The sequence below is a fragment of the Dendropsophus ebraccatus genome, chromosome 2, assembly GCF_027789765.1.
Source record: "Dendropsophus ebraccatus isolate aDenEbr1 chromosome 2, aDenEbr1.pat, whole genome shotgun sequence".
Taxonomy (NCBI): Eukaryota; Metazoa; Chordata; class Amphibia; order Anura; family Hylidae; genus Dendropsophus; species Dendropsophus ebraccatus.
This window is the reverse complement of record NC_091455.1, coordinates 187,608,368-187,632,104: the sequence shown is the minus strand read 5'-3', so window position 1 is coordinate 187,632,104 and position 23,737 is coordinate 187,608,368. Positions and strand designations below refer to the sequence as shown.

Below are 23,737 nucleotides of genomic sequence, written 5' to 3'. Positions count from 1 at the left end.
GGGTTATCCAGCGGTACAAAAACATGGCCACTTTCCTCCAGAGACAGCACTGCTCTTGTCTCCAGTTAGGATGGTGCTTTGTAACTCAGCTCTATTGAAGAAAATGGAGCTTAATTGCAAACCGCACCTGAACTGGAGACAAGAGTTATGTTGTCTCTGGAAGAAAGTGGCCATGTTTTTGTAGAGCTAGATAACCCCTTTACAAGTACTTTGGAGTAGCCCGATATTCGAGCATATACTATATTTAATAAGAGCATGCTCACCCATCTCTAATGAGGACTGCGCGTGACATGTTCCTATACATGATAACCACTAACAGGTCACGCAGCACGAATTAGTTAGAACGTCCATGTCCAACCTATGGGATAGAATAAGTCCTGTCACCAATCCATCTTTTTCAGGAACAGAGTGACCAGATAAACTTCTAAGACCACCCACCGCTTTAATCCCATTGTGCTTCCTCAGCACCAGAAGCCATAAGTCTAGCTACAGCTGTTACTTTGAAGTCACAAAGAACTTAATAAAGAAATTCCGGGAGTTCAAGAAAATCTGCTCCTTTTATATCCACAGTGGAAATGACGTTGGTTCCAGGTTGCGGAATACACTGCATTTTTACTGATAATACTTCACCCCGCGAACTGGCATTATAAAGGATTTGTCCATTCTCTTAGTCTTACTGTCATTTTTAATGACCCTTTAGTACTGCAAGGGGTTACTGGGTTCTAATGCAAAAGCATCACTACCTGACCACTGCAGATGGCATATGGCGCTCTATATCACCATGTGCTAGTATTTCCCAATCGAGGATGTCTAGATCCCTGAGGATCCTTGTACCAGGTCAGAGTTTTCCCAAAATGATTCCTGTCTGCTAAAAACCCATACAACTCATGAGAACAGGGGCCCTGTGCCTATCTTCAGGAGTCCCATTGTGAGTGAATTGAGTGGCAGCACATATACTGTACTTGACCACCACTTAAAGGGCTAATCACAATTCTAGGTTACCGACCACCACTCTGCTGTAAAAGCAGTGGTCAGACTGAGAAACATTAATGATATATAGATATATAGGGGGAGATTTATCAAACATGGTGTAAAGTGAAACTGGCTCAGTTTCCCCTAGCAACCAATCACATTCCACTTTTCATTCCCTTTACAGAATCTGATTGGTTGCTAAGGGCAACTGAGCCAGTTTCACTTTACACCATGTTTGATAAATCTTCCCCTTCAAAACCCTATTACACATACTGTCCACCTACTTTAGGACCACTCTGTGTATATATAGCTAAAGTATACACATTTAGGCTATGTTCACACAACGTATATTTTCGTAAAAGTACCCCCGTTGTTGCAATCAGCAACAACAGCCGTACTTTTTTGCGAAAATAGATACGTTGCCTTGTCTTCTATGAAATTCCGTCCGGAGCCTGTACACATAGTATACGCTCCGGCCGGGATCTCTCGCGGCGCAGTAGAAAACTGACGTGTCAGTTTTCTGCCGCCGCTACTTAGTGAATATCGGCCGCAGAAAACCCTGTCAGTGCACACTATAGAGCAAGCTGCTCCGGCCAAACGCTCCATAGTGTGCTGTGGGGAGTTCTGATGCAGGTGGTCATGGATGCGCCCGCATCAGAACTCTGCGGCTGCGGGATGATCTTTTCAGAGACCGTCCGGGTCACGGAACGGCCGGTCTCTTACGTAGTCTGCACATGGCCTTAGACTATGTTTCTACAATGTTTCTTTTTGCTCGTTTCGCAGCCATTTTTTTGCATAACAGTCATTTTGGTGCCAAAACCTGTTTTTGTTTTTTTTTTGCAAATTACAGCCCTACTGTGCATAAAATGTCTGCGAGAGACATTGTGGGAACATAGCCTCATAGATATATTAAACAGTATATACACTGGTGTAAAGTGAAACTGGCTCAGTTGCCTCTAGCAACCAATCAGATTCCACCTTTCATTTCTGTTTCTATTTTCTGATTATAATTTTTTTGTACATTATTATGGAGTCAACCATCTTGTATGAGCTATTTTAAAAGCATTTAGAGATTTCCAGCAAGCCCCATGGATCAAAGGCATCAATAGACAAGACGTGTTCCATCCACATGAATCAGAAAGACTTGTGGGCGTGCTCAGTGACCTTTATAGAGGGCATTATACTATAGGAAAGGGACACTACAGTGTGAGCAGCAGCTATTATATGTACCTGTTAGCTATATAGTGGTATGACCTGTCACTATACCTCCGTCTGTGATGAGAAATCTGTATAGATTAGGAAGTCTCAGCTTAGTTTTAAGGGGGTATTCCACTGAACCATAACATTTGATATCTTGCTACCCATGGTGAGACTTACAATTCATTATATACTTGTTATTATCCTATCAGTCTCCTTCTCCTAGTTCTGAGCTGCTGCTTTCTGCTAAAGACACAAAACACTGTGTGTGAGCTTTTCTCCCCATCTCTCCCTCCTCCCTCCTCCCTTTTCCCTTCCAGACAGCTCATATAAATAAGTCCTTATCTGCAACTTTGTAATGCCAGGAGGAATAATCACGGTTAGTTCATCAGCAACTTGACCTCAGATTAACCCTCCAGACATTATGAAGAAGCTACAAAGTTGCAGATACAGCCTGCCCAGGGCTTCTTTACATCAGCCATTTCAGGCGGGAGGGGGGGCGAGGAGGCGGAGACGTGTCTTAAGCAGAAAGCAGCAGCTCAGAACTGGGGAAAGGAGACTGAATAGATAATGACAAGTAAAAAATGAATTCTAGTCTCACCTTGGGCAGCAACATATGAAACGTCATGTTTGAGTGAAATACCCCTTTAAGCCTAGTGGCCACAATGAAGAATACAGGATTTTTTTAAACTATACATAGTAAGGCTATGTTCACACATTGTAGGAAACCAGCCGTTCCGTGACCTGGACGTGTCACGGAAAGGCCAGTCTCAGAAAAGATCATCCTGGCCGGTACTGCAGTGCCAGCCAGATGATCTTTAGCTCCGCAGAGTTCTGATGCGGGCGCATCCGTGCGTGCCCGCATCAGAACTCCCCACTGCCCACAATGGAGCGTGCGGCCAAAGCCGCTCGCTCAACTGTGTGCATTGACAGGGTTTTCTGCAGCCGCTATTCAATGAATAGTGGCTGCAGAAAACTGACATGTCAGTTTTCTACGGCACCGCTAGGGATCCTGGCCTGAGTGTATATCATGTGTATACACTCCGTGCCGGGATTCCCTCGGCCTGCAGCACAACGTAAGTTCCGTACCAATCACGTCCGTTGCAACAACGGCCATGATTAGTACGGAACTTACATTGTGTGAACGTGGCCTAAAATGGAAAATTAGAAAAAAACATTGCCAAAGATTTTTAGAAAAAAAATATTTTTAACATAAAAACCTTGATTTAAACAACAGTTCATTTGCTGAGTGATGACACATTCCCATTTGATTAAGACTTTTGATTTTGAAAGACTAAGACTCATGATTTTTCGGATAAGTGAGGTCTATTTTAAGTGGAATCTCTTCCTATAATAAAATCAAATTAAAATTAGGTGAGGATTCCGATTCAGGAAGTCATTTTTAATATTTCTCATCTTCGTGAAACTATAATGAAAGGGTTAGTAAGCTTCCAAATGTCACAGATGTTCTATGCATTTCGAGGATTTTTTTTTTTTTTTTTTGCGGCTTCTTATCTTCTATAATCATTACTTTGTGAGAAGGAGATTTTAATTGCAGATTCGCCTCCGTAACTTAATGTCACATTTCAAGGTATTTGAAGTGAACTGATGGGATACGGGAAGTTGATGCTATTAGAGTCATGACATTACGGTGTTATATTGCACTCCTGTAACTGTGAATAGTTTAATATACAATATACAGACGTTCTGTGTCTACCATAATAGCCCTGCGAGGATGACATTTACTTGTGTGTTAATCAGACCACTTAATGGATTGAACTAGCAGTCCTATTTCATTCGCCTCTACATAAAGAAGTATTGATGAGCTTGTTATTGACCGCCCATCGATTCCCAAATTGATTTAGCTTTTCTTTGCCGCTAGAAAACCACTTGAGTCACGCATTTATCTCTGATTTATACTCCTGAGGCTTTTTATAAACCCAATTTAACCTTATTTGTCATGCCGGTGGCTGACCCTTCATAAATACATAGGGTTTGCTCATTACTATAGAATTTTTAGTATTACTTTTAGCTTCTATTATAACACTATCTCTTTTTATTGGTTGTGTTTTTACCAGTCTGCTATTGATCTGTATTGCAAATTAAAATCTAGGCTAGTATTACTACTGTGATACGATAAGGTACAGCCTTTGTCATGGCATGAGGTCACCAGGGTCACCATAGTGGTGCAGAGGTACTACTCATACCCAACGCCTAAAGGGTTCAATAGAAAGGACACTATTATCATAAAGTCTACTTTGCCTGACATAGGGCCCAAAAATGCTAAATGTCACATCCTGTAGGGGCAGTGGAACACACAATAGGGGTGGTGGAAGGAAACCTTCTCCTGTAAGGGATCCCATGACCTGGAGGCAGTAGCAGATTATAATAGGTCTGTTTTGGGCAGTAGCACGGGGCCCTGATCTCGTGGGGGGTCCAAATCAGGGCATTGTGGCATTATCTATTCTGTACTATGAACACTATGTTAGGGCTCCCATAGTTACACTGGGGTGGGGTGTGGGCCCAGGCTTGGTGAACAGCCCAGGACCTAAGGTACAGTTAATCTGCCCCTGCCGGGAGGGAAGACAGAGACAGACAGACAGTGTGTGCCCTGGCAATTGGCCCCCTAAGACTGTTCATGCCTACTTGCCAGCCCGACCCAAGGTGATAAGTGACAACTGTGGTCTGGATGGCCCTCTGCCATCCAGACCACACAGAACAAAAGGGAATGGAGATGGCAAAGACAACTGTCTATCACAACTGTCTATCACTACTAGCAGAAGAACCCAGACAGTTGTGGTGGAAACCTGTCAAACACTACATAGCATGTACTAGCAAAAGACACAGTTCAGACTGGTGCAAAGGAAACATACTACGAGCATAGTCTCGGCCACTGAGGTCTGAACAGGTGCGGACATAACATCTCCGTTTACAATGTATGAAGATTGTAATCTAAGCCAAAGGTGTCTTGCAGTATCTCTACTGGGACTTCTCATCTCTTTAGGAATCTGAGTTTATATGACGTATTGTTTTTTGTGTCCCCCCGCCCCCCCCCCCCCCCCCCCCTTTCCCCCATAGCTATATGCAAACTAGAATGGAATTAATGGCTTATATAGCTATTTGTTACTAGTAGGTTACCTAGAAGTGGGTTGTAAATCATCAGATATGTCAATAGGTCAGAGTACATTGATCATCTGAGAATGTTACATGGGTTTATAGATTTGACCTGTCAGGATTAAAAGATGAATATGTCATGATGTTGTACTATAGGACTTAGAATCCTTTTAGACGGACCGATGGCTACACAACACAAGCAATGATCTAGTAGATTGGCACTCGATAGAATAGGCTGTGAGTGATTTCTGAATTTATTTGGCCCTTCACTTATATTATTGTTGGAAGATGTGCAGCTGACTATGATTTTTTGGGTGGCTCGATCTTAGTGATCATCTGATGAATGAGCATTTTGTTAGTTCATCAGCTGATCTCCGGGTAATTTACATGGGGCAGTAATCATTCCACTTAACCCTTTTAGTGACAAGTCAGTCAAGGCCATTTATACCTTTCCCTTACCTATGATCAATTTTTGGTGATTTTTTTTCTGTTATGTATACAATAGAATATATTGACCATTAAGTTTACAACTAAGCTGAGCTGTTCTATACAGAGTCTAAAGATGTTTATTGTGTCTATGTCCATGAGACTTGCTGTAAAGCATATCACTAAATGCTGTTAAAGGCAGCCTCCATACAGATGTACTACAAATAAAATGTAAAAAAAAAAAACTACAACCTGAAAATAGAAACTAGGGATGAACGAATCTACAGTAGGAACAAAGCAAAGCGATTTGTTCATTTAAGGATTCCGCTCATCAGGCTGCAGGCTGTTCTGCTCCCTGCCACTCCACCCAGGGTTCTTGAAAAAGATGGATCCAGTTCTGGAAAACTGAGAGAAGTTTCCCTGGACTGAATCCATGTTTTCCCAACACCTGGGGAGGAGCAGCAGGGAGCGGCGCAGACTTTAAAGCCCATAGCCGGATGAGCGGAATGCAAATAGGAACGAAGCTGTAGATTTTCTCATCTCTAATAGAAACCAATTAAAACATGTTCCTGTATCTAATCCGTAAAAACAAATCTAAGGGATACATTCCCTTTCATTATTCTCTTTTAGTATAATAAGTGAAGCCATGCTCTACTGCAATGTCTCAGGATCCACACATGGCTCCTAGGCCCATTGCATGTGTTTTCCCAGATCTTGGCAGCTGTAGATATTAGCATGCACTTGAACCACCAGGGATTGTTACTAGAACTTAGTACAAGGGGTCGAATCTTTAATAGGCTTTTTTTTATTTATATTCAGCATGGCTGAACGCCATCTGTTGTATTTCAGAGTGGTGTGTGGCTTACATAAGGTTGCAGAACTCTGGTCTGGCAAGGGTATTTTGGGTCATGACTATGGTCATGATATAGAAAGAAAGTGAATTATACATTGCCTTAAATTTTTGAGATTGGATTGAGTATACTAGCAGGGTGCGTCTTGCAAGGCAATTTTTATATCAATGTTACGAAGCTGCTGGACGTCGGCGAATTGAATACCGTGCCCATATCTAATACAGGTTCATAATGCATTCTGCAAACTGTGAATCCGTAACTCGAAAAAATTCCGCTCGCTCTCCTCTTCCAAGTTAGTAGGCGATAGGTGAACTTTAATTGTGTCACATCCTACAAAATGTTCATAGCTCGACTGTAATTATATTTAGTTCTCATAAGCAGATGGCATATTTCCTTGTTCTGAATCATTATGTTTGCCACGTTCCAGAAAGCAGTTTTCTGACAGTAGCTGATTATCGCTAAAAGGCGACGAATGGCCTGTTTCTGATGTAACAGATAGCTAAGCTCCCTGACAGCACCGCTCAAATCAGCATTGATTCTCCCTGCTTCTGTCTAGCAGACCATGAATGGCTGGCTCGCTACGTAACACAGCCGCTCTTCACATTTATATCATTCAAATGACGGCGTAATGACATTTCTACAAGGAAACATATGTTCCGTATATGAGCTTTGTACTAAAAGGCCGGAATGCGTTGCATGCAAAGCTGTACGCGCAGTGTGTGAGCCTTGTTTTCCACAAGACGGCTGCACATTTATGAAATAATGAGAATAATAATACAATGATATTGTATAATATCATATCATAATAATATATCACTGTCATCATTCACAATCCGCTAAAAATTTGGCCATAATGCATTCGTATTGCATCTGTTATCGGTATGTAATAAGTGGAAATGGTTTAAAGTGATTACACATGTGTATTCTTTACCGATTTGTAGACGTTGCTTCCCTAAAGGTTACAGATCTGTAAATATTACGGACGCTACCCTTGACTTCTATGGGAGAATCCGTGCCAAAATTATATTCTGTACTAAGGCGTGTTAGTCATTTTTGCGGATTACGAATCTGTAAAACTACAGTGTGAACAGCCCAATTGAATGGGCCCCTTAATTTGTCCATAACTGCAGATCTGCGACTAAGGACAAACTTACAAAGTGTGTGAATGTAGCCTAACATCATGCACCATGTTGGGTTTAAAGACAAGTTAAAGTGAATTTGCCACCAATCCTGACCAGTCTGCTTTGGTAAATTCTTGTATTCCCGATGAAATAACAATTCTGGATCAGCGTAATTTATAGCTCTTTGATGGGATGTTCCTCTGTTACTCTAAGGCCGCGGAATCCCGCTAGCCTCAGTGTCATACTGGGAGTCTATGGGAGGCTCGCTCGCCTCCTCTCTCCTCGCTGAAGAATGGACATGTCAATTCTTTAGCACAGAGAGAGGAGGCGCGCAAGCCTTTCATAGATTCCGGCCGCAGAATTCCGCCAGTTTTACTCCCTGTGAACAGAGCCTCATTAAGAATGTATGACTCACTAACCAACTGGGTGTTACCAAATGGGGGCGTGTCCCTAGACTGTCTGACACTATCCGACTATCAGAGCTGACAGTGACAGACGGTGCAGGGACACGCCTCCATTTGGTAACACCCAGTTGGTTATTCACTCATTCATATCCAGCACATCACACAGCTAGGTGATCCAGAATTGTAATTTCATGTACATTGCATGTATTTGCTAAAACAGTCAGGCTAGGAGTGGAGACAGGTCCTCCTTAAGCCTGGAAAACCCTATATATTTAAAATGTAAAGGAGGTACTTTCCACTGACCATCTAATGACCATTCCTATAGAAATATAGGTTCTATATATTTAAAGATATAGAGGCAGTCTGTGGTCATGGCTATCTGATAAAATACAGTATGGAGCTAAAATGGAGATATTTATGGCTGAAGAGGAGTTCATTCTAATGTTTTTTTAATGGGAATCCTTAAAAGAAGTCTAGAAAAATAGCTGTCCTCTGATCACTACTTTATCCCACATTTTCTTTGAGCCTTCAGAAGCATTTATAGAAATAGGCTAGTTTCATATAATGAACCCATGACCTACTATTGTACAACCATCCTTGGTACAGAAAGACTTCAAAGTGTTCTCCCATCTATTAAAGAGATGGAGGAGAAAAACAGTGAGTCTGTGCAATGCAAACACCCTCTAAAAAATGTCTAAATACAGCCTTTTAATAACATTGAATGGCATTGACCGCAATGGTAAAATGTCTGTCACTTCATATCCAATTTAATTTTGACTATTACAGATGTATCATTAGGTGCCAGGGACTTCTTTTTGGCTGGTTACATTAATGTTTTTGTAGACATGATTGGTCAAAAAATGGCCGGTATGGAAATATGGATATGGATGGAAAATATATGACAAATGGTGTGAAAAAAAATACAACACTTAAGTTTTGGAGAATCAAAATAATGTGGGTGTGTGTATAAAAAATCATAAGGGTATAGCATATTTAGAGTCCCCTTTAGACTGCCAATGGGCTCCTGATAACCAGTGTTGATCTTGGTGATCGCCACTTATTTACTGAGTGAGCACAAGGATCACTCACTTATATGGCCTTTTGAATTTATGATTGCTGGTTGATCACACAAGGCAATGTGCTTCCAATAAAGATACTTTAAATGACTTCACAAATCATTCAAAGTGCCCCGAATGAGTGTTTGCTCTTTTTATCTGCTGATCACTGCCAGCAGATGAGGTCATCTGATGACCTCATAAAAAAGGTTGTTTCTTTCGAAACGTGTAGTCTTAATAAAGAGAAGCTTCTTAATGTTAGCCTGGCGTTGGTCTAATGTTTTTGCATGAACCTTGCTCCGTCTCCGGTACGGGCTCTACCTCGGGTGAAAGCGCTACTGAAACCATTACTTTCCTCTCGTCTACTGCTAGTTCTATTGCCGAAACCAGGCTTGGTCCTTCGGAAGGTGGTAGCAGCTCCCTGGTTTATATACCATAATTTTGGAGTCGTGCCCGCTTTAGGTGAGCGTCTCCTTACACTGCCTGTTCCATACCTACATTTTCTTAAGTAACAGGGCATGCAACACCTTTGCTCTTTTTTTAATTTCTTCTATATATGTGATATCAGCTGATCACTGGCTGTTTTGCCATTTTCATCGATGGATCACTGGTAGAGATGATCAAACAGGGCCGAGGTTCAGGTTCATACGAACCCAAACCATCAGCATTCGCCCCCGCCTTCCCATTCTGTGGGGAAGGTGGAGACAGCTCGAGTACCGCCTGGAAAACAGGGATACAGCCTATTAACCTGTATCCCCTGTTCGATCATCTCTAATCACTTGATAATTATTGGGAATGAGCATTCCTAGGGACGTTCATTCCGCTGATGTAAAAGGGCATTTAGCAATATAACATCAAAATGGGAAAACCAATTTAGACCCCCCCCCCCTCCCCATTGACTGATCGTATTAGGGACCTATGGTAATGTAAATTAAATTGAGAAGAACCACAAGGGGAGTAGGTCTTGTAGCCGTTACTGCTGACTGATACTGGGGTAAGAATAGATCCACACTACTACCACACCACCCCAACCATATTAATACCTGTGATTTTGCTTGCACTTTGCCGGGATTGGCAGCAGAATTTTCTCAAAAGGAGCAGTTCTAGGTAATCACCCTACAACCGCTTTTAAAGAAAACCGCAACACACCATCAGCTTCACGCTGAGACCCTTTATCCAGCAGAGGTGAAACAGTGTTTTTTGATTTTTTATTTTCCAAGTGAACATACTTATGACAATGTAAAGCGAATGTACAGTATGAAATATATAGGCTGTACTTATTCCTGGAAAAACAGCCATAATTCTTCTGCTTTTCCATAACATTATTCTGTTTCTACATAAATTGCAGCTCATGGTAAAGTATATAGCGGTATATCATTTCAATTACAGAATAAATCAAGAATGTTTTCCAAGCAGCGAAAACTTATTATCTGATAGCTTACCCATTGAATTCTCCAGGAAACTTGAATGTGCTGTTGAGGCAATTCAGCCTTGTGAATTTGTTTCTCTGTACCGCTATATATGAACTGGAGGTGTTTTCGAGGTCTGAGAAGTTTATTAGCAATAAATATAAAAATTTACTAGAAAGAGGATAGCCATATTTTATTTCAGGTTTATGCTTCTAAAAAATGAAACCATCCATTACATACTGTGACTTTGATTTTCTGCCTTTTTATTAGTTCACATTATTTTGCCCAATGGGAAGAATTGTCAGTGGGGCATTGAAAAAGTAGAAAAAAATAAGGGCAAGGATTGTACTGCACACCCCAAGCTCAGTACAGGAGATTGCCATGTATTCTTGCCTCTCTACTTGTCTCTAGACTGTATACTGTTTTTCTGTATCAGGCATATGCAATATTGTTTATTTAATCTATAAATTATTTTGCTTGATAACTAAGTAATAAATTCTTATTTTGCAGATGGATCATGACCCACGAAACCCGGCATACATTTCAACTCAAGGACCGCTTACGTCAACTGTGGCTGATTTCTGGCAGGTACAAAGCTTGTTTCTAATATATATGTATATATATATATATATATATATATATATATATTGTTTATAAAGATAAAATGTGAGCATCATCACCATGATCTATGGGAGATTCATTGATTTTATTGATTTAAATGTCTGCTTATTCCAGGCTTAGGAGTCCAGTGGGCGTTTCTCATTAGTTACTGACAGCTGGGCTCTTAAGCATTTAATAAGCATTATTTCAATCTGTAGGTTACAATTTATAATTTAGGTTACAAATTATATTTACAATTTACAATTTAGGTTACAAATTATACTGACTCTTTTCCCATAAAACTATATATCTGTCTGCTCAGCTTTTTCTTGCTCTATAAAATGATGTTGATTAAATGAAAACTCCCATGAAAATAATTTAAAAAAAAAAAGGCCAGCAGGGAGGTTGGTGTGGGAGCCTAATAAAAAATGGATACTTACCAGTCCTCGTGCCTCCATAGCACCACTCCTGGGTCTCGCTGATGCTGCTGGCTGTTCCAGCTACACTGTCACGGGCTGACTGAGCGTTTGTCTGCCCAGCCAGTCAGTGACTGGGGCGTTGTCCCTCCCCAATCAATGATTGGCTAAATAGACAATTGCTCACTTGTGTAAGATACGTTGCAGCTGGAAAAGCTTCAGGAGGCCAGCAGCTATCAGCGAGCCCTGGAGCGGCCCTGTTCGTTTTTATGTCACGGGACTTCTCCTTTAAACATCAATTTCAAGAAGACATTTTTCCTTTAAAAGAATAGACCAGTTTACACAACTACTTTGGAAATTGCCAAGCCTGCAGAGATGCACTCTACTGTATTATGGCACCATACATCCTGCAAAGTTGTATTGCACCAGCTCTAGGCTTCTGTGGAGTTGTGGAGTCCTGCTGTATCACAATGTGTTTTCAATTTCATACAATTGAAATTTCTTCTTTCAGCTATATCTAGAGATAGGTATGGGTCTGAGCACCTTGAGACCTCGATTGATCAAAACTTTTCACATGTTTGTATGACAAATCAAAAGTTTTTTTAATGACCACAACCCTTTAAGGATTGTGCAGTATTGAAAAAATGTACTTTTATTGTTAGAAAAAAAAAAACTTTATATATATATATATTTACTTTTTTTTTTTCTTTTGCACATTGCCAGGATCTTCTGGCTGAGTATACATAGCTGAGTATACATATAAGTGAGGCTAATGATTACCAGACACACAACTCCACAGGCGTCACTTATCTTAGGGAGAAGACAAAACTCCTACTGGGTCAATGCATTTCCCCCACAGGGGGTTGATAAGCCTTTACATGCATTAGGCAGACAGCAGATCCAGCCAAATGTGACAGTATCTTTCCACCAGCTGTTGTAAAACTCCAACTTTCATCATATATTTTAATTAAACAAACATATTACAATGACTCATAAGGAAAAAGTATTCCCTAGGTTATCCAGGGCTAGAAAAACATGGCCACTTTCTTCCAAAAGCAGTGCTACACCTATCCAAAGGCTGCGTATGGTCTTACAACTCAGCTTTATTCATGTCAATGGAAATGAGCTGCAATACACACACAAACTAAATATAAGAGCACAGTTTCTGACAGAAAGCTACTGTGTTTTTCTAATCCAAGATAACCCCTTTAAAGGGATGCTCTAGGGAAAAAACGTTTTCAACTGATCAACTGATGCCAGAAAGTTATATAGATTTGTAAATTTCTTCTATTAAAAAATCTCCACTCTTCCAGTACTTATCAGCTGCTGGATGTCCTGCAGGAAGTGGTGTATTCTTTCTGGTCTGACACAGTGCTCTCTGCTGCCACCTCTGTCCATGATAGGAACTGTCCAATGCAGGAAAGGTTTTTCTATGGGGATTTGCTAGTTCCAAAGGTAGCAGCAGAGAGCACTGTGTCAGGCTGAAAAGAAAACACCACTTACTGTAGGGCATACATCAGCTGATAAGTACTGAAAGACTTTTTAAAAGAAGTTATGTACACGTCTGTATAACTTTGTTACATCAGTTTATTTGAAAACAATTTTTTTTCTAGAGTACCCCTTCAATACTAAGATTTTTTTTTTACTGTAGAAAGTGCTTTGTTGTCATATATCTAAAAATCTATTTTCTTGAAGTTCCCTTTAAGTGTTTTACCTTTTTGTTGGAAGACCATTAAAAAAAATCTTCCCACAAGAGCAGGAAGTAAATAATAGATGACAAGCTATTGCTGGATATGTGGATGTTTGTAGGTGTTGTGTCACTTGAGATAGTTGTAAGTTGATGCAGGATATTGATGCTGATTTTTTGGTTATTTCCTTTTTCTTTCTGCTGGTAGACACCCAGGGAACTATAGATTTTCTCAATGTCCTATAAATAATACAGGGAATAACAACACATACTTGCCAATAGTTTAATATCCAAGTGATATTCAGGTAGTTGGGCCCTTCTTGTGCTTTTTTGTGGTCATAGCCAATTCTGCAGTATATTGACCCTGACAGTAAAGTGAAAGTAACTCTGATCAATAAAACACAAATAGTAGAAAATAAACCCCTTATATTTAGGCTATGTTCACACTACGTATATTTGAGGCTGTATATTTGAGGCTGTATAGCAACCAAAACGAGGAGTGGATTAAAAACACAGAAAGGCTCTGTTCACATAATGTTGTAATTGAGTGGATGGCCGCCATTTAATGGCAAATATGTGCTGTTATTTTAAAACAATGGCTGTTATATTGAAATAATGGCAGTTATTTACCGTTATATGACGGCCATCCACTCAATTTCAACATTGTGTGGACAGAGCCTTTCTGTGTTTTTAATCCACTCCTGGTTTTGGTTGCTATGAGGACCTGACATGAGGACCAAATACAGCCTCAAATATACAGTGTGAACCCAGCCCCATACTGTATATTTACAGACTTGAGACAATTTGCTTCTTAGGCCTAGTCTTTTTTTTTTTTTTTTAGATGTTTTCTATGTTTTTTATTTATTTATTTATTTATTTTTTGCTGTGAATATACCAAAAGTGCTTCTGATCTTGAGCTTTAAAATAGGGATGAGGAACCAGTGTTCCGATCCAGTGTAGAGAAATGCATTACTTGCTGGGCAGCACAGTTTCACAGTTGCTATAAGTCTATCTATCTAGTTAAAGATGAACCAGCAGCACTCCGTTGTTTAAAAAATAACGTGGGTGTATATTTAATTCCAAACATTAGCAACGTTTCAACTGCCTCTCGCGGTCATTTTTAAGCTGCAAGAGGCGGTTGAAACGTTGCTTATGTTTGGAAAGAAATAAACACCCATGTTATAGGATCTATGATCCTATCTGCTGGTACCGCCTTCAACTATTTGTAGTGCTGCTCTCCTCTTGAACTATCTCTATCTATCTATCTATCTATCTATCTATTTATCTATCTATCATTCTGTTTACTTGGAAACAATCAAAAAAAGGTTATTTTCTGCTCCTACATGGCTTTTCCTTCATTCTTAAAGGGGAACTATCAGCAGGTCAGATTCATCTAACCTGCTCATAGTTCTCCATTAATTTAGCCAATTAAAAATTATGCTGCTCTTAAACTGCAGAAAAGACACATTAAGAACATCAGATCAGTTTGTACCTATACGCACACAGCAGTGTCTGGTATTATTTTATTAGATCCTGTATTTTACGTTATTACTATTACAGCCCCATCTTTACTCTATTCTACGCTGTATCTCTAAATTATGGAATTTTCATATAGCAGAGCTGCATTTTGCATTTTGCACATACAAACAGTTCAGCGACCAATCCACCCCTGCTACATCTGTAGCTTCAAAGAGCGATTAAAGTCTTAGAACTTTTGGTCACTAAAGAGCCAAATAATAAGGTTGCTATAATGCCGGTCATGATATATTCCTCGCTTCTTTCGCCGCCTTTCTCTTAATAATACCCAAGCCCCGTATCAAAGGCCTGAATCCTGTGGCATTTGCCTTCTGCTCATGCTGGCAATTTCCACAAAGAGAAAATATTTAAATGGCGTATTTTCTAAATGCTGCGCTGTGCTTGGGGATTTGGAAGCAGCTGCAGAGAAAAAGTGCCTAATGAAAATGAAATGTGAATTTGCACTGAATGGAATGAGTTGTGATTGTGCGCCTGAGCGCTGTAATTACACGTGTCACGCAGTCATTAAGCGGGTGCAGTGTGGCCACGGTGTAAATCTCTTTTGTCTGCAGATGGTATGGGAAAACGGCTGCGTTGTAATCGTGATGTTGACATCACTGGCAGAGAATGGAGTCAAGCAGTGTTACCACTACTGGCCCGACGAAGGCTCGAACCTCTACAACATCTACGAGGTATTTGTCTCTCACTATCTCACTATTTCGCTATTGTTTATGTGAATCAAAAATTTTAAAAAACAAAAGTATGAAAAATATCACAGTATTTAACCCGCCCTGTCTTTTATTGGTGGTTGGAGGAAAGCCGGGAAGAATTTTCAGAAATTTAAAATTCTTGTATAAATATTTAGGATTGTAGTTGGGGAGAGAATAATAAATATAAAGTACAACAAAGATAGATAGATAGATAGATAGATAGATAGATAGATAATATTGGATGGATAGACAGATACATGATAGATATCAGCTAGATAAATAGATAGGTATGAGATAGATAGATAGATAGATAGATAGATAGATAGATAGATAGGAGATAGATAGATAGATAGATAGATAGATAGATAGATAGATAGATAGATAGAAGATACACAGATAGATAGATAGATAGATAGATAGATAGATAGATAGATAAATAGATAGATATGAGGTAGATAGATAGATAGATAGATAGATAGATAGATAGATAGATAGATAGGAGATAGATAGATATGAGATAGATAGATATGAGATAGATAGATTAGATAGATAGATATGAGATAGATAGATAGATAGATAGATAGATAGATAGATAGATAGATAGATAGGAGATAGATAGATAGGAGATAGATAGATAGATAGATAGATAGATAGGAGATAGATAGATATGAGATAGATAGATTAGATAGATAGATATGAGATAGATAGATAGATAGATAGATAGATAGATAGGAGATAGATAGATAGATAGATAGATAGATAGGAGATAGATAGATAGATAGATAGATAGATAGATAGATAGATAGGAGATAGATAGATAGATAGATAGATAGATAGATAGATAGATAGATAGATAGGATAGACCATCTCTGGATATACTGGATAATATATTTCCCTGTTTTCCTTCTGTTAATTTCCTCCTGATGTTATTAAGTCTCCCGTTTAATGTAAATTGTGACAAGTAGAAGTTGATTGTGAACAAGCCTCCACTTTCCTGTAGTGGTTTAGAAGCTTCTATAATAAATTCTCCTTCATTCTGATGAATATGGAGCGCTATGAGTGCGCCAGGTGTGGAATCCTCTAGAGAAGATAGATTTTTGTAAAGCAATTTAAAGCAGATGTTTGTCAATGTTCTTAAGTTGTGCCCTATGACTCCAATCCCATACAGGTAAATCTTGTCTCTGAACATATCTGGTGTGAAGATTTCCTTGTGAGAAGCTTTTATCTAAAAAACCTGCAGACTAATGAAACCCGCACCGTCACCCAGTTTAACTTCCTCAACTGGAATGACCACGGTGTGCCGACGTCTACGCGCTCGCTGCTAGATTTTCGCAGGTACAGACTTGTTCTTTGCACCTTCCTGTATGCAGTAATGACATACCCATGCTGTGATTTTCTTATTATACCCATGTCATATCATTATAACACATCTGAAATGACCTGGCTGGCATGTCCTAGTTCACAATGTACAGTACAGGATGTACAGTATATATATTTCTATAGCATAGCCTCTCTGCAGGTTATAGTTACCTATACTAAAGCTACTATATTAGGTCTACAACATACTCTCTGTGTGACACAGAATTCTTTCAGGTCCCTCTGACACAGTCATAGACAAAGAAAGGTATAGGGACAGGAATGGTAGGTTATATGCTACCTGAGAACCCTGATGGTGCATACTGTCTACAGTGTGTATGTAATAACTGTAGGGCCAAAATCTGGGGCTGATTTGTTGTATATGTACACACGTTCTTGGATCAGAGTTTTACGGACACAGAGTTTCCAACTACTTGCCTTCATCCCAAAAGTATGATAGAAATACCTAGACTATAATAAACCTGTATGCAGAAAGCTTACTAGCTCCCTCTAGTGGATGGCCATCATATTAAAGAGAATGTCCACTTCAATGGCATGTCACATGACCTGTAATATCATAGGTCATGTGTAGAGATAAGCTAACTGGACCATCAGCATTTGAATCCCACTGTCTTCCCATTTCGTGGGGAAGGTGGAGACAGCCCGAGTCCTGCTTGGAAAACAGGGATACAGCCTGTCACCTTGGTCTGGTTTGCTAATCTCTAGTCATGTGACCTACGATGCCACAGGTCGTGTCACATGATATCCCTGACTCTCAGCCTGGTATTTGAGTCATCACTGGAGGAGGTCATTACCAGTCAGGTGATGTGATGCTAAAGAATAAAACAGGCTCATACTTAATTATTAATTTGTTGCAGTTAGTTAAAATAAATATATATATATATCGGACAACTCCTGCAACATTTACCTGTATTGCTATACAAGTGGTCTGAGGTCAGTGTCAGAATTATGGAGATCAGAGCAAGAACGTAACTAAAGAGGTTGCAGACATAGCAGTTGCACTAGGGCCCAAGGCACCTCTGCCCGATAAGAAGATGCTACAGAGAATTGGCACCATATAATATAATAAATGGAATAAAAAAAAAATTAAAAAGTCTTAAAATTAGGTTGTTTCCAGAAATTGACAAAATCTACTTAGAAAGCAGTTGCACACAGTTTAAAAGAGTCTGTCTAGAGAATTATATTTTTATGTTTAAAAGTTCTTAGGTTGCATTGAAAAAAAAAAAAAAGGTACTCACCTGCTGCTGATCCTGCACTGATGTCAGTCCCTGCTGTTAAGCATTTGTTGTTTCTATCGCTACGTGCCAATCACTGAATGAAGTAGGTGAGCGCTAGAGATGATCAAACATCGGAAAATCTTAGGTTCTATCGAATTCGAACCTTGTCAAACCTTCCGCATTTGATTCCCGATTCCCAGTCCGTGGGGAAGGAGGAGACTACCCGGGTACCGCCTGGAATTCAGTCTATTACCTAGGCTAAATCCCAGAATTTCCTGGCGGTACCTGGGCTGTCTCTTCCTTCCCCACAGGCCGGGAAGGCATTGGGAATCAAATGCGGAAGGTTCAACAAGGTTCGAGTTCGATAGAACCTAAGATTTTCTGATGTTTGATCATCTCTAGTGAGTGATAGAGCCAGGGAATGGTTGAGCGGAAATTTCCTATGTGTTGTGAAAAAAGTAGCAGTGAGGATCAACACTGTCAGAATGGATCAGCAGCTGGTGAGTATTTTTTTTTTTTTTTTTACAAAGTTACTTTTAAAGATGACGATAACTCTGTGGACAACCTCTTTATTTCTGGTATAAAGGGAAGTTGGATAACCTTTCCAAGATTGATGCTTGCTATTTTTTAGTACATTTTGAATAGGCAAATACTGCATGTAACCTAACTATATTTTTCAGTTGTACCGAAACATAGATGAGAAATTTGTGTGTACAGAATGTAAGCACTAAATAGGGAAAAGGCTAATAATTTAGGAAAACACACACACTTTGTATTTGTACCTGAGTATCTTAGTATGCTCTGCTTCATTATACATGATATCACACAGAGAGAAGTGGGGAAATTGTTTTACATAATGAGGAATCCTTAAATGTTGTATTGGACGTGCGTCTAGAGACGTTACATAGGAAAATAGTGGACTGTTCTGGATGTAGTGCACATACTTAGTAAATGGTACATACAGTAAAAGCACATAATTATGGTGTAGAGCGGGTACTTGACACATAATCAGCCGGCGTTGGCGCTTTTTGCCAGGCTTTTACACGCAGCCTCTGCTCATCATATCACAGAAATAATAGGGGTTATGCAGGGAGAGTGCTGACCTTTAATGTCTCTGGCTTTGTCATTTTTCCCGAATTGTAAAAGCCTTTCGAGAAGATGTGACATATTGGTTAAGGAACTGTTCTCTGATGCGCAAGGTCATTGGTTCAATTCCTGCCTCTGTCACTGGTGCTCACCGTGGTCTTGGGCAAATCCATTTATTTGCCTGTGTGCGAGGTGGCCTGGCTGTCAGTGAGTTATAACAATAACATTAATCCTCTTCTCGGTGGGCTCTCCGGAGGATGCATAGAATGTGACACAAATGAAAGAAGCACAGAAGCTACAATGTGGGTCCTATACTAGTACAGCAGGCAGTGCCTGTATAGCATCATTATAGGCAATGGGTAGCCTACAGTGCAGCCGAGGGTGGTTCGTGGGACTAAGTAAAACAGTGATTGGGGGTGGGCAAATATTTTCTAGATTTACGGTTAGTTTATCCCATGGATAAAAGTAGAGTCAGCCCCCAGGAATGGTTGCACACAGATTTTATTTAGATTTTTACATATGTATAATTTAAAGAGAAGCTACTGAAAGCAATTGTACAACCAAGTACATCACTTTGGGTATTATACTTTAATAGATCGGTACAGGGATGCCGGTGACGCAGTCCTTTTTTTGAACCACTGCCTTGTTCTAAGGCACGGTGCCGGACACTTCAGGAGCATCGAACTGCCCCAGAGGTCTGGGTGAAGGCCCGCTGGCAGTTTGACGATCTCCCCTCCTCCCTGTGATTCAATTAAATGAAGCCACGTCACAGAGGAGAGGGGGTTTTGTCACACCAGTGGGTGGCCAGACTGCCCCCGGTGCTCCCGAAAGGACTGGCCTTCCCGCGCTGGCACCGATCCATTAAGGTATAATACCCAAGTCGATGTACCTGATGGCACATTCGCTTTAAATAAAAATATTGAAACCTAATCTTAGAATTCTGGATTGAGATATTTCCCCCTTGGAAATGTAAAAATAAATGAACAACTGGGTGTTACCATTCCTCTAAGTAATCTAAGTCTACGTCCAGAAAAGAAGTTTCACCATCATCACAGATAATGATTCTTTACTGTAAGAGCAACGAGACTGTGGAACTCTGTGCCACATGATGTTGCAATGGCCGATTCCTTGAAAAAGTTTAAAAGAGGCCTGGTTGCTTTTCTTAAAAGAGAACTCTGGTTAACACAAAAAATACATAATAGAGAAAGTATCTCAGTGCTCGCAGACCGCCGCCAGCCTCCTGCAGCTCCCAATCGTTTAAGTTTAAATTATGGGTACAAGATTTCTGGAGGTGGAATATTAATCCAAGGATTTATTCTCTTGTTTTCTCCGAATATGAGGTAATTGGCATCTGCCTTCCTGTGGGTCAACGCAACAGGATTATATGTTGAAGTAGACAAACTTTTGTCTTCTCTATACCTTATGTAGCTATGTATCTTGGATCTGGTTGGACATGCTAAAGTGTGTAGGGACACACCCCCTTGACAAGAGGAATTGTTTACACCCAGTTGTCAGTTGGTAATGAATTTCCAGGAAGAATGGCAGAGGAATACAGTTCTACTCCAGAAATGGGGAAGTACAGGCATTAAGTAAGACATGTAAGGAGTGCTGACAGGTTCTCTTCAAGTATTGTCCCCTTATGCTAAGGTTGTGAGGCAACATAAAGATAGCCAAGGATCACAGTAAAATCTCAATTTTACAGCAACTTACAGAGCACCTCAGTGCTTCCCAATGACCTGCAATGAGTATAGGAATTCTGACCTGGAGGTTTGGAGGTGTTTTTCCCCAGAGGAGAACACCGAAGTTTGATGTGAATTGCAGTAATACTACTTTTTTGACTTATAGATGACAGAATGACTCTATGGGGGGAGATTTATCAAACATGGTGTAAAGTAAAACTGGCTCAGTTGCCCCTAGCAACCAATCAGATTCCACCTTTCATTTTCCAAAGAGTCTGTGAGGAATGAAAAGTGGAATCTGATTGGTTGCTAGGGGCAACTGAGCCAGTTTCACTTTACACCATGTTTGATAAATCTATGTTATATGACAAAATACATATATAGATATTTATGTACCATGCTACTGGGTGTTGTCAATGACTGGGAAACTTTTCACTGCAGCAGATGAGCTCCATTGTAAGTCTCTGGAGTTAGGCCACGTTCACATATCTTTAAAAAATAAACACCATTGTGGCAGCATCACAGGATTTTGGAGTGCCGCCACAGTGCTTCGGAAGTAGAGGTTGCAGGCACTGGTGGCTTTAAAGGGGTTTGCTAGTTTTATGTACATAAGGCTTTAAGTATCCCATTTTTTTGTCATTAAATGACGACTGTCCACAAAAAAACGGCCATCATTTAACAGCAAATAACGGGATACTTTAAGCCGTGTGTACATACAACTAGAAAACCCCTTTAAAGCCACCAGTACCTGCAACCTTTAGTCCAGAAGCAGTGTGGTGGCACTGCAAAATCATGTGATGCTGCCACAATGGTGTTGCAAGAGAGGAATAGTCCGCCTTTACTTTGGGTTGCCCCTACCCATCTATTTTACAAGTTCCCGGCTTGAGGCTGTGTTCACACACAGTAAAAAAAAAAAAAAAAAAAAAAAATATATGGCCGCAGCTTTGAGTTAAAATTAAAAAGTGTGTGAATAGGTGAAAAAAAATGCCCATTGTTTGCAAAAACAGGTAGTAAGTAAAGAGCATGTTCATAATTTTTACCCATGTACTCAATTCTGGCCGTTATTCTAACCAGGGGTAGGGAACCTTGGCTCTCCAGCTGTTGTCAAACTACAACTCCCATCATGCCTGGACAGCCAAAGCTTTAGCTTTGGCTGTCCAGGCATGATGGGAGTTGTAGTTTGGCAACAGCCGAAGAGCCAAGGTTCCCTACCCCTGTTCTATATGTATATGCCAATTCCCCATAGACTTCGATAGGGCGCATTATTTTATTGAACATATCCGTAAACATTTCAAGCTTACAAGCTTACCTGCATCCTCATCCTTTACAGAGACGTAAGATTTGATTGTTATGGCTCTTACTGAATGAAGGCTGCCCGGTGTATGTCAGGTTATCTCGACATTGTACCAAGCCTCTAGTATAATTTCCAATAATTCCAAAGCATTACAGAATTCACATTCGACATAACAGTTTGTCAGGACTGCATTCCCTGAAACAAGTGTAATTTTCCAGGTACAGACTAATGTACATAGGGGGAGGTAGAAATTATTCAAGCACCTTTGTATTGCTTGATTGAGTACAGGTCTCGTATTTAGAGGAGGTTAAATTTCTCTAAAAGACCACCCCTTTAAGGAGCCTACCTCGTTCTCCAGATCATATTTTGTGCGATTATGCATAGTGGTCATAGAAGACAATTTTTCAATGCAATTTTGGGTGGTCTGGTCTTCTCAAAGACTGTATATTACTCGCTTGGCCCGATTGGTAAAGATTGATGAACCTTTGCTTCATAAATAAGGTTGCAGAAAATGAATATGTGACAATTGCACATGATGTAGCAGAGCTTCTGGCACACTACCAGTACATTGTGTTTGGTTTTCTATTGGGCTACAGAAGTCAGTTCTGGTGCTATAAAGAAACAGTTCAATAACAGATTTGGCTCTGCTAGATAGTCCCACTGCTTCCACTCTTAAGACCATACGGGATAACTTAATAATGTTTGATTTGTTACATTAAGTCTTCAGTCATGAGGTAGACTGCCAGCTGTGGCCAGAAAGGTCTCATCTGGTTAGGACTCCTATGTGATCCAAATTACATTATCCTAATAAAACGCGGATTCTTGCATTTTGAGATCAAGAGGTTGAGTGTAGCTGAGAATAGCCAAAAAAAGCTCCTGAGCGCAAACAGGATTCACATGAAAGAAGGAAGAAGAAAAGAGAGAGGACAGCAGGAGGGGCATTACACAAAACTATCAGAGGAGGGGCAAGAAAAATGCAACGATAGATAGATAGATAGATAGATAGATAGATAGATAGATAGATAGATAGAGAGAGATAGATAGATAGATAGATAGATAGATAGATAGATAGATAGATAGAATCCACGGCACTCTAGTGTAGAATCAGTTGCTTTATTTGTTGAAAACACTTCAAAGCGCAATGTTCTTTATGTTACGTTCTTTGATAGATATGAGATGAGGGGGCTTATTCTGTAGACCTGTAATTTTATGTAACATGTTGACAGCCGACCATTCATCATACCATAATAGAGAGTCAATACTGATGATCTGGAATGATTGTGGCCCAGGCTATATCTTTTCTTCTATTTGGCTGCACACTCTGCTATATTCAGCCAACACAGTAAAGGATTGAATTGACCCTGTATTGTGCATGTTTTGTATCCCAAAGGGCAAAAACACTATAAATAATGCTTACATGCAAAAAAGCTTACATGGAGTTGCCTATAAAGTTATCAATAACTTTGCTGGTCATCATAAGACTTGGAATAGATAGGTCGCTTGAAGGTTGATTGTCTGTGTGCCAACTATATTGGCCAAATCTGTAGTAGGTTTAGGTGTGCCACCACAGTATGTAGGTTGTCCAAATTGTAGAGTCTATGGCCAGG

At 40.0% G+C, this 23,737-nt stretch overlaps 1 protein-coding gene across 3 annotated transcripts in view; it reads left to right on the top strand.

Moving 5' to 3' along the window:
* PTPRN2 (protein tyrosine phosphatase receptor type N2) overlaps positions 1-23,737 on the top strand; it is a 742,556-nt gene that overhangs the window by 697,335 nt on the left and 21,484 nt on the right. For all 3 annotated transcript variants that reach the window (XM_069958896.1, XM_069958895.1, XM_069958898.1), the window contains exons 17-19: positions 11,060-11,137; positions 15,340-15,459; positions 16,646-16,812. In XM_069958896.1, the coding sequence (XP_069814997.1) occupies positions 11,060-11,137; positions 15,340-15,459; positions 16,646-16,812 (365 nt within the window). The remainder of the gene's footprint in view (positions 1-11,059; positions 11,138-15,339; positions 15,460-16,645; positions 16,813-23,737) is intronic.